Source organism: Berghia stephanieae, chromosome 15 (genome assembly GCF_034508935.2).
Source record: "Berghia stephanieae isolate SIO BIC M18660-M18661 chromosome 15, UCSD_Bste_1.3, whole genome shotgun sequence".
In the NCBI taxonomy this organism is placed as follows: Eukaryota; Metazoa; Mollusca; class Gastropoda; order Nudibranchia; family Aeolidiidae; genus Berghia; species Berghia stephanieae.
The window spans coordinates 18,142,705-18,155,204 of NC_088374.1; the positions used below are offsets into that span (position 1 = coordinate 18,142,705).

Below are 12,500 nucleotides of genomic sequence, written 5' to 3' on the forward strand. Positions count from 1 at the left end.
TTAAATTAAATTGAATTGAGTTGAATTGAATTGAATTGAATTGAATTAATAATAATATCGATAAGAATGAAAATCAAATTTACAGTAAGAGGATTTAGTCATGTGAGTGAAAACCATACAATAATGGTCAGTGAGCAAGCACTCTTTACCTCCAAATTTCTTTTCTACACTAAGGTTCGGAAAACGTTTTACTTGCCGCACTGGTTGCCTTAAGCAAGTCATCTCCTCTAACACATGTGATGATAGACATGTCATCGTCATCATCATCACCCTCCTCCTCCAACTCATCATCATCATCATCATCATCATCATCATCATCATCCTCATCATCATCATCATCATCATCATCATCATCATCATCATCATCATCTCCTCCTCTTCCGCCTTTTCATTCTTCTCCTCCTCTTCTTCCTCCTCTTCCTCCTCCTCCTCCTCCTCATCATCATCATCATCATCATCATCATCATCATCATTACGAGCTTACCCCTTTTTGATTCACTCATCGGAGGTTGCCAGTCATGGTCGATTCCCAGATTTTTATCAATTTTGAGACTTGTTGCTCTTTTCCACATGAGACCTCCTGAATTTCTGGACGTAAGTCCACAAAAGCCTTTGTCAAAATGACATGATGGTACTTCTGCCATTGTGTCTGTGCATGAAGGATGTATCGACTGAGGCTGGGTTGGAAATGATCCAGCACCTGTGAATGGGAGCGATCTCTATTAACTCTCATTTTTATTTATCTATTTTGATCTTGTGTTCAATATATCTATTTAATGTGATTTTAGCATATCTATGGGTTTTACTGGTACTTTTTAAATAAATGTTTTAAGGGTGGTTGTTGTAAAAGATTATTTTAGTTGGGAGGGGGGGGGGATGTCTGCTTTTCTATTCCTTTACTTTCAACAACACAAGAAAACATCCAATTGCCTTAGCACTTTAAGACACATGATGACATTCAAAAGCTAAGAACACTTGCACTGGACAGAGATTTATGGAAACAAATTACTAACTGGATGCTAGAAACAGACTGACACACTCGAAGACACACATTCACGGCAAGCGTCCATAGAGACAGCAGCGCAACCATATTTATTTATTCATTCCCATAACTTTCTCCTTACTAATCCTCTTCAGCATTTTCCCAAAATGACAGGCTTACCCAGTCAAAGAATAGATTTTCTAAACTCAAATAATCTCTCTACAAAACAACTTTATGTTCTTATTAATTAAACAAAGATCATTCTGATGTACAAAATAAATATGAATAAGAAAATATGTATAGTGGGTCGTAACAAATGTGACGATTTTTCTGTGGGTGGTAGGGAAAGGGTTAATGTTTTCGTCCAAACTAGTCATCGATCACATGATTTGTTGCTGTACAACGATTGGACATTTCTCAATGTATCTAAACACGCTGCTTTTGTTTATGAAAGTTGTAAACATTACCTATGAGTCATGCTGAGGAAACTGACTAATTATAACGTTGGATATTTCTCAAACGGTGAACACTTCTCACTATGTGGGTCATTTTGAATGCACTTTGCAATGTGACCAATGAGCTCGAGCACATGGAAAGGGAATATAGATCAAGCCCATGAACCCTGTCCTTACCAACTACAAGAAAACCGTCACAATCGTTACGATACAATGAACATTTTTCTTACACAGAATTTTTATATACATATTACAAAAGTTGAAAAGAAAATCGTTGTATAGTTTAAATGAACTTAACTCACTCAACCCTAACACCGACTATATCCGTAGTTCACCCGGGTTACTTTTACCCTATGCCTATTTATTACATTTTTATGAGAAAAAGTATAATCGTAGTATTAAAGTTAATGTTTTTAGTTTTTGTATGTTAATGGTAGATGAATAAAACTATCTATGTACAGGGTCATTTTTAATACATTTTTTTCCAATTATGAAAAGAAGCAAAAATATCTAGGATTGAGTGAGTTAATGTTATTTTGTAGAACACAATTATTATGTTTGAGTTTGAATAAATCAATTTTAGTGTTAGGTAAAAATGTTGAAAATGTTTGGTAAGGAGAGGGTTAAGGTGAGAAAAAAATATGTTGACGATGTGGCAGGGTGGCCCAGTGGTACGCACGGTATTTTGGTGATAGGTCTCTTATGAAATTCGGACCCACGATTTGGAATGATCTCCCTCAATCTGTGAGATTCTCGAGCTCAATAGACATTTTCAAAAAAAGCCCTGAAAACATATTTTTTCAGGAAATATTTACTTAATTGAATTTCAAATGTATTGTATGTACTGTGACATTTATATTGATGATGTATTGATGCCCTTCTATGCTCTTAATTGTTTTGATACTTTGGTTGATTTTTTTAAAAAGCGCTTTGAGGTTTCGACGAAAGGCGCTATATAAATATGCTTATTATTATTATTATTATTATTATTATTATTATTATTATTATTATTATTATATTATTATTTATTATTATTATTATTATTATTATTATTATTATTATTATTATTATTATTATTATTATTATTATTATTATTATTATTGTTTATTATTATTATGTTTTTATTATTATTATTATTATTATTATTATTATTATTATTATTGTTTTATTATTATTATTATTATTATTATTATTATTATTATTATTATTATTATTATTATTATTTTATTATTATTATGGTGATGATGATGATGATGATGATAATAATAATAATGATGATGATGATGATGATGATGATGATGATGATGATGATGATAATAATAATAATAATAATAACAACAACGATGATGAAAAACATAATATAGAAAATGGAAATAACAAATTGCATGTATAAAGTGCCCCTTATCTGTCAATATGCAGTCTCTTGAATTTAGGAGTGGGAATTAAAAATACAAAGGCTCATATATTTTAATTTACATACACATACACATACACAAACACACACACAAGCACACACAAACACAGATAAGAAGTAGCTGTGTTATCTATATAGTTTATAATGTCATTGCTGTTGTCACTTAATAATGTAGTCAAGACATGAAAGAAACGTCTTGAGAAATCAACAACTGTAAACTAACAAACCAAACAAATAAAACTAGAATTAAACAAAACAAAACAACTTAAAACAACAACAACAACATAAATTAAAATTGAGCTTTTATATAGCGCAATATCCACTTAACGTGCTCAAAGCGCTTTACAAGGGGTCCCTGGTCAACAGCAACATTTAACATCTAGGACGAGACATGACGCCTGTTAGGCGATATTACAATTTTTCGGACAAAGACAACGCTGTTAATGCCCAGGTACTCATTTTACACCTGAGTACGGTGAGAGAATGTGAGTAAAGAGTCTTCCCAAAAAAACAAAAGCAATGTTTCGTAGGTTTACATTGCAAACCCAGTAGCTTGGAGCAATAGGTCCGACAGATTACACTTTACGATTGATGTTCGTCCTACACAAAGGATAGCAAGCAATTGCTAATGGTTGTTGAAACCTATTACTAACTTAATAAGAAAAACACCATTAAAAAAAAAAACAAAAAAAAAAAAAAACAGAAACAAAACAAACTCTCCTCCATCACCAAACCCACAACAACAAAAATAAAAACAATTTTAAAAAAATAATCAAAGTAACAACAAATAAATAAAATAAAAAGACAAAAAAAAAAACAAAACAAAACAAAAAACGTCAGCTTCATTCATTGTATGTTAAGCTCTAAATGAAAACCAATTTGTTTCTTTTTTTCTTTTTAGGAGCAACGTTTCTAACGACAACACAAACACACTCCAACACGATAAAAACCCACCAAACAAACATCGAAAACCCATCCAAAACAAAAGAAAACAAAGCCAAAACTAATACTAAAACCCTCATACAAATACAAATTGAGCTTTATATAGCGCAATATCCACTAAATGTGCTCAAAGTGCTTTACAAGGAGTCCCTGGTCAACAGCAACATTTAACATGTAGGACCGGACATGACGCCTGTTAGGCGATATTACAATTTTTCGGACATAGACAACGCTGTTAACGACCAGGTACTCATTTTACACTTGAGTACGGTGAGAGAATGTGAGTAAAGAGTCTTCCCAAAAAAACAAAAGCAATGTTTCGTAAAAGCAGGTTTACATTGCCAACCCAGTAGCTTGGAGCATTAGATCCGACGGATTACAGTTTACGATTGATTTTCGTCCTACGCAAAAAACAGCAAGCAATTGCTAATGGTTGTTGAAACCTATTACTAACTTAATGAGGAAAACACCATAAGAAAAAAAAATAAAAAGAAACAAAACTCTCCTCCATCACCAAGCCCACAACAACAAAAATAAAAACAACAATGAAAAAAAATAAAATAATCAAAGTAACACCAAATAAATAAAATAAAAACACAAAAAACGTCGGCTTCATTCATTGTATGTTAAGCTCTAAATGAAAACCAATTTGTTTCTTTTTTTCTTTTTAGGAGCCACGTTTCTAACGCCAACACAAACACACTCCAACACGATAAAAACCCACCAAACAAACAATCGAAAACCAATCCAAAAAAAAAAACAAAGCCAAAACTAATACTAAAACCCTCATACAAATACAAATTGAGCTTTATATAGCGCAATATCCACTAAATGTGCTCAAAGCGCTTTACAAGGGGTCCCTGGTCAACAGCAACATTTAACATGTAGGACGGGACATGACGCCTTTTAGGTGATCTCACAATTTTTCGGACAAAAACAACGCTGTTAACGGCCAGGTACTCATTTTACACCTGAGTACGGTGAGAGAATGTGAGTAAAGAGGCTTTTCCAAGGACTCAACTATGCGCCGAGCGCGAGGCTCGAACCCGGGACCTTCCGATCCGAAAGCGAGTGTCATGCGTTAGACGACATAGCCGCACCAATCAAATATTAGCGACAGTGATTGCTCGGTCTATCCTTTGCCTGACATTGGAGCAAGCAAAACAACATTATAAAAACCTAACAAATAAACAATGAAACCCCCCCCCCCTCCAAATTAAATTAAAAAAACAAAAACAAAACAAAAGAAATCGAATCAAAACAAAAACCAAAACACCTATCCTATCAAAACAAAGACTAGCGACATGGATTGATCAGCATTTCCTTTGCCTGATATTAGACCAAGCAAAACAACATCATTATAAAAACACAACAAACAAACAATGAAAGAAAAACACCCTCTCCAAATCAGATCAAAACAAAACAAAAGAAAACAACGCCCAAAAGGGCTATCCTATCAAAGACTAGCGACATGGATTGATCAGCATTATCTTTGCCTGATATTAGACCAAACAAAACAACAACATTGCAAAAACCAAAAAAAAAAAACAAAAAAAACAACAAAACAAAACAACAATGCTAAAAGAAAACCAACCCCCCAAATCAAAACAAAACAACAACATTGCAAAAACCAAAAAAAAAAAAAAAAAAAAAAACACCAAAAAAAACAATGATAAAAACAAACCAACCCTCCCAATCAAAACAAAACAAAACAAAACCCAAAACGCCAATCCTGTATATCACAGACTAGCCCCACATTGATTCATCGGCATTTTCCTCCGCTTTGGATTTGACCCAAAAGATGACACCCTAGCCCTGCTGTTGACTAAGACACTTTGTCAATGGGACACAAATAAACTTGCAAGATTATGTCAGCGGCTTCGAAGAATGCTATCAACGTGTCGTATCCGGGTGTCTTATCAGTTCCCGGGGAACCAACGAAAAAAACCCCCCAAAAAACAAATAAACAAAAACAAAAAAGAAATCAAGAACAAAAAGTATAAATAATAATAACGTGAACTTTTATATAACGCATAATCCACTATAAATGTTCTCAAAGCGCTTTACAAAAGGTCCCTGACCATCCGCAACACGTAACAAGTAGAACGAGACATGACAGCTGTTATTAGGCGATATTACACTTTTTTTCTCGACAGATACAACGCTGTTAACGACCGGGTACTCATTCTTCACCTGAGTACGGTGAGAGAATGTGAGTAAAAAAGCTTTTTTTCCAAGGACTCAACTATGCGCCTAGCGAGGCTTGAACCCAGGACCTTCCTATCAGAAAGCGAGTGTCATATCACTAGACCCCATAGTAGCCACACGAACGACAGTAAAACCTTGTTAACACCGCCATGTCTTGAATCAGATCTGAATTAGCAGAAACAAGTAGAATCATTTGATGACAAAAATGAGTACTTGGTCGTTAACAGCGTTGTCTCAGTCTTAAATAAAATTGTCAACATCGCCGAACAGGCATCATGTTGTCCCGTCCTAAATTAAATGTTAAATTAATGCTCTTGGTCAGGGACCCCTTGTAAAGCGCCTTGAGCACGTTTAGTGGATATTGCGCTTTATAAAAAGCTCAAAAGCAACACGATAGGATTGCTGGTCTAATGCAGTTCAAAAGAGATATTCTATTCGTGCTAGTTGTGTGTGTGACTAATACGGCTGTTGTTTTAAAGAACACAGTATATGCAATGTTAACCAAATAAAAACATACTGTGTTCTTTAATAAAACGGAAGATACTTTTTGAAGACTTCCCTTTTCTAAGGGTAGGAGATTCAATTTATCCCATATTCAAAGTCCTCCTTCAGAGCTATTCGGCCTATGGAGCCGGAGTTTATACCGGTTTCTATAGCGTGAAACTTACAATAGCAATTGCTTGTTATTCTTTGGATAGGTCGATAGTCTATTATCGCAAAGAGTACTTTCAGCTACATCTAACAAGCTCAGCTACCTATTCACTGCTGGCTGGCAGGGGGGGGGGGGGTCAGGAAAAATCTCGACTGCACCGCACCCGCAGGCGGGATGTATCTTGGTCCATTGGGTGTGAAGCGAGTGGTCTACCAACTGAGCTATCGGTACCCCCATACGCAGAAAGACGAATAATTAAAAAAACCCAAAAAACTTGAGTTTTTACACAGCGCAATACTCTTCAACAGTCATAACGTCACTTCCCTCGTAATGACGCATGGTAACTTAGTAATTTGCTCTAAATTATCGGAACAATGGCGGACGCCTTATGAAATATTTCTCCGACAAGCATAAAAGCGTATCCAGAGGAAAAAAAAAAACCCATTATAAATCTAATCATGTTTTGACTTTTACACATTCTGATCACAAGACATATGGAAAGTTCTAGCCAGTATGAAGAATAAAAAGGACCGATTTTCTTTGTTTAGAACCACGATGGCCGCCGTTGCTAGGCAACGTGACATCAGACTATTGAATCCAATTCCCAATAAATATATTCAAAATGTGTTGGGGATGTCAACAGGAATCACACACATTGTCCAAGTGAGCAAATTGGGGGTTAAAAATCTTACCCAAGTGGAAAAAAAAGAAAGTGCCTGAAGCGGGGCTTGAACCCGGGACTTTGCGGCCACAATGCAATGTCTTTACCACTCGTCTACTTCCTCCCCCCCCCTCCCTCTCCCCCAAAAAACAAAAACAAAAAAACAAAACAAACAAAAAAAAAACCCCACAAAATAAAAGAGTTATAATAATTTAGTGTTTTTTGTCACCTTGAGAAATAGTATTCAGTGTGTTGGACACAACTAAATGACATAATTGTGACAAACGCATTCCCACATGAAATACAGGTGGGTGGAATTAATAGGATTTGCTTATGTAATTCATATCAGGAATTGTCAATGTTGATAGTGGGAAGAGCACTTATTGTCTCTTCTTATCTGTATGAGTGTTATGGTCGACGCCATGTGTAATACACAGTTGTCTTGTAGCCGTGGGGTAGAAACCAAATCAAGAATTTTAAGGGGTTAAGTTGGGGAATGATGTCTCAAGATAGATGATCGTGGAAAAATGGATCCTGTTGTTTCGTGCAATTTTTTGTCACTGACTTAGTAGTAGAAGTAGTAATTGTAGTAGTAGTAGCAGTAGTAGTAATAGTAGTAGTAGTAGTAGTAGTAGTAGTAGTAGTAGTAGTAGTAGTAGTAGTAGTAGTAGTAGTAGTAGTAGTAGTAGTAGTAGTAGTAGTAGTAGTACTACTAGTAGTAGTAGTAGTAGTAGTAGTAGTAGTAGTAGTAGTAGTAGTAGTAGTAGTCGTAGTAGTAGCAATAGTAGTAGTAGTATTAGTAGTAGTAGTAGTAGCAGTAGTAGTAGTAGTAGTAGTAGTAGTAGTAGTAGTAGTAGTAGTATAATAATAATAATAAATACACATTTATATAGCGCTCATTCTCGTGTAAAACACAAGCTCTGGGCACTTTACAATATAAATATCAATTTTAAGTGAAAAAATAAAAAAATAAAATAATAACAACAATAACAATTCATAGCCAAATCAAGGATTCATATAGAGTCAAGAAAAACAAATACAGTAAAAATGTGTCTTGAGATTCTTTTTAAAAGTAGGTAAAGACTTGCACTCCCTCAGACCACGTGGTAGTTCATTCCAAATCTTGGGGCCGAAACAAGCAAACGATCTATCACCAAATTTTGTTCTTGATCTTTTTTCCGAAATTTTCGTTTGGTCATTACATGATCTTAAAGTGTAATTTTCAAATTTACACATGACCACGTGATCTGTGAGATATGCCGGTGCTATACCAGCCAAACACTTATAAACAAGACACGCTGCTTTGTAATATGTGCGCTTTTCAATGGGCAACCAGTGGAGAGAGGCCAACAAAGGGGTTGCATGATCAAATTTTTTTTTGCCAAAAACTAATCTTGCTGCACTGTTTTGCAGTAGTTGCAATTGTTTAATAGAAGCCTGGGGCAAGTTGACAAGCAGCGAGTTACAATAGTCTAGTTTCGAAAAAATGAGGGAAACAACCAATGTTTTACATGTTCCAATTGCAATATACTGACGGATCGAACTGATTTTCTTCAATTGAAAGTATAAAGATTTACAGAGAGCAGAAATGTGAGCTGACATTTTCATTTCTGAATCAAAATAGACACCCAAATTTTTCACAGTCTTTGAAACTTTGATCTTTTCACCCCCAATCAACACCTCAAGACCATCATTCACCTTCAACTGCCCTCTATTTCCCACAATCATCACTTCTGTTTTTGACTCATTCATTTTCAACTTGTTTGCATCCATCCACTCTTTCACATCCGTCACACATTCTTCCACACGTTTCACAATATTTTCGAGATTTTTAGTTTTATCAGTAGCATAAAGTTGCGTATCATCTGCATAGAGATGATAGCGCAGCCCATGACCAGTGATGACATTAGATAATGGAGAAGTATACAAAACAAAAAGAATTGGACCCAAAACAGAGCCTTGAGGAACACCAAAAGACAATGTATGTTGACGAGAAAGTTTATCTAAAATCATAACCTGTTGCTTTCTGCCATCTAAATAAGATTCAAACCACTGCAAGACAGTCCCAGACAAGCCAAAGGTTATATTAAGTCGTTTAATGAGAATACCGTGATCAATAGTATCAAACGCCGCCGAAAGGTCTAACAATGTCAGAAGAGAAACAGAACCTTTATCTAAAACATCAAGCAAATCACTCGCAACACAGCACAGAGCAGTTTCTGTGCTGTGGTAAGAACGATAAGCTGACTGAAATTTTTCCCATAGATTGTTTTCATGGAGATGTTGTGAAAGACGTCTGAGTACAACTTTTTCAAGGATTTTAGAAAGAAATGGCAGATTTGAGACGGGACGGTAGTTACTAAGGTCATTTACATTGAGATTTTGCTTTTTTATGAGAGGCTTTACAATTGCATGTTTATAGATATCTGGGACTTGTCCTGAGATAAGTGACTGATTTATAATATAAGTTATGCAAGGTAACAATTCAGGAAGACATAATTTCAAAATATTAGTTGGTAAAGGATCTAAATCACATGACTTCGAGGAAGATGAAAAAATTATTTTAGAAATTTCTTCTTCAGTTGTTTCTTTAAAACAAGAGAATCCCTGTGAACCCGAAAAAGGGTGGAAATTTATATCTTCATTTTGCACGAGGTCCAAATTGTTCCGAATTTTCGATATTTTTCCCGAAAAGAAATCTGAAAATGCATCCGGCTGCTTTTCTACCGGGATATTAGTGGGTAGACACATGCCCTTTTCTTCCCCTAAAAGTTCCTTTGAAACAGAGAAAAATTCCTTAGTGTCCCTCACTGATGACAGTTTTGTGTTATAATAGTTTCTTTTTGCTCTTTTGCAAGTGGTTTTATACTTATGCTTTTTTGCTATATATATCAGCCGGTCAATCTCAAGGCCCGATTTTCTCCACGATGCCTCTGCATTCCTTTTTTCCCTTTTGGCAGTTTTTTCACTCTGGTTAAACCACGGAGACGGTTTCCTGGAATTTATTATTCTAGTTGTCTTTGGCGCATGCCTGTCGATGACGTTGCGCAGTACCTCGTCTGTTTTCTGTGCTGATGGTATATCCATTCTTCCTAGTTCCTCTGACAGATTGTTTTTGAAGGAACTAATGTCTATTTTTTTGGTATCCCTAGACACTATCTTGACTTTCTTTGCTTTCTCTTTGATGCATTTGAGAGTTGCCAGAATCAGATTGTGGTCTGAAATTTCTTTTTGATATTTTTAATTGATTCAACAAGCGAGGGTGTGTCAATGATGAACCAGTCCAAGATGTGCCCCAATCTTTGAGTTGGAGAGGTCACTAACTGAGTGAGGCCATGTTCATTCAGCATATTTTTTATAATTTTAACGAGACTATTCTGATCAACATCAAACTGAATATTAAAATCGCCGATATAAATTTTTCGCTTATTTGATGTGTCTTTTGATACAAAATCTGAAAATTCGTCAGCAAAATCATTCTGTCTCAGTTTGTTCTTTTTGCTTGGGGTGGTCTGTAGATACAAGTGATTAAAAATGAAATTTGAGGGTAGGTCAATGTGGTTTGGACACACTCGAAACTTTTGAACGAAATTGGCCTGTTTTGTATTTTAGACGAAAGAGCGTGTTTGTATATGATGGCGATCCCCCCTCCTGATCGTCCATTTCTTGGGAACGATTCCATCTTGTAGCCGGGAGGTGTCATTTCTTTCATTATAGGTTCATCACCGAACTGACGCAACCATGATTCAGTTAAAAATAGAATATCGATATCGTGTTGATCTATGACATCGATTATATCGAATGTCTTGTTTCTCGATGACTGTGCGTTAATATGGCCAATACAAATGTTATGATTTCCATGACTTGGTCTCGTGTCATTTGTCAATATTTTTGTTAACGTCTGTGGTGGTCGAGTTGAACGATGACAGTTCACTGGACGTCGCGGGACTGTTGTTTCAATTACATGTTGTTTACGTCGACCACCACGTTTACAGACAATCTTTTGTTGATTGTAATGGTGTTCACGTTTGAGGTCGGAATGTGTGTTTTCAATTTGTAAACAATAAAAGCGCAGGGTGAATAAAAGTCCAACGACAGCCGACAGTAAAAATTGGTTGTGAGAACGAGTAAAAATGGCGGGGTCTTGGTGAAACATTGTAAAATAGTCCGAAACAATTTCGTTAAAAATGATGTCAAAACCGTATAAAATATAATTAAAGCAATATCACAATGGTATCTTACGTGTTGTACAAAAATCCTTGAATAAAAATTGAATTGAAATAAGACGTGTAAATCCTTGAAATCGGTAAAAATTGAAGAGAAATGTCACAACAACAAAAACACGTCTTGTCTAGTAGTAGTAGTAGTAGTAGTAGTTCATATTGCGCCTGAGTACGTTGAGAAAAAGTGAGTAAAGAGTCTATTCCAAGGACTCAACTACGCGCCGAGCGAGGCTCGAATCCAGGACCTTCAGATCCGAAAGCAAGTGTTATACCACCACCAACAAAAAAAAAAAAAAGAAAATAATAATAAATAAAAATTAAAATTCCCTTTATTCATCCCCAAGGGAAAATTTGTTTTTAGGGTCTATTCCAAGGAAAGACTGGAATAACCCAGGCGTCAGCCGCAAAGCAGCGCGCAATGTGATCTAGGGCGATGTGACTTGCTCAAGGTCACACAACCCAGCGGCGGGTGATTGACCTCGGTACTTTTCGGGTAGGAAGCAAAGACCGTACCACTGAACCACGCGGCCCCTAAACACCAACAATTATTGCTTTTTGTTGTGGGCTGAAGAAGTCTTTTGAGTCCGAAACGTTCCGTGTTTGGTATTTTGTTAATTTTTCAGGCTCTTATAGTCATTTTTGTTTATTACTTTTTAGTGTCAATAACACCGGTGTTTAAAACAAGCCCACAGTAGGATTCAAAATTCTGATGTCACGTCTGCCCAGCAACGAGCAGCTTCTTCTAAATAAAGAAAATCTATACTTTTTATTCTTCATGCTGGCTAGAACATTTTCGCATGGCCATGTGATCAGAATTTATAAAAGTCAAAACATGATCAGATTCATAATGTTTTTCTCCTCTGGATACACCTTTATGCTCGTCGGAGAAGTATTTCATAAGGACTTTCGCCATTGTTCCCATATAGTTTAGAACCAGTTACTAAGTCACTATGCGTCATTACG

General features: G+C 35.8%; 1 protein-coding gene across 1 annotated transcript in view; it reads right to left on the reverse strand.

The window, feature by feature from the left end:
* Positions 1–12,500, reverse strand: part of LOC144960302 (uncharacterized) — a 26,188-nt gene that overhangs the window by 6,314 nt on the left and 7,374 nt on the right. The window contains exon 3 of the mRNA XM_078893347.1: positions 485–700. Coding sequence (XP_078749473.1) covers positions 485–700 — 216 coding nt within the window. The remainder of the gene's footprint in view (positions 1–484; positions 701–12,500) is intronic.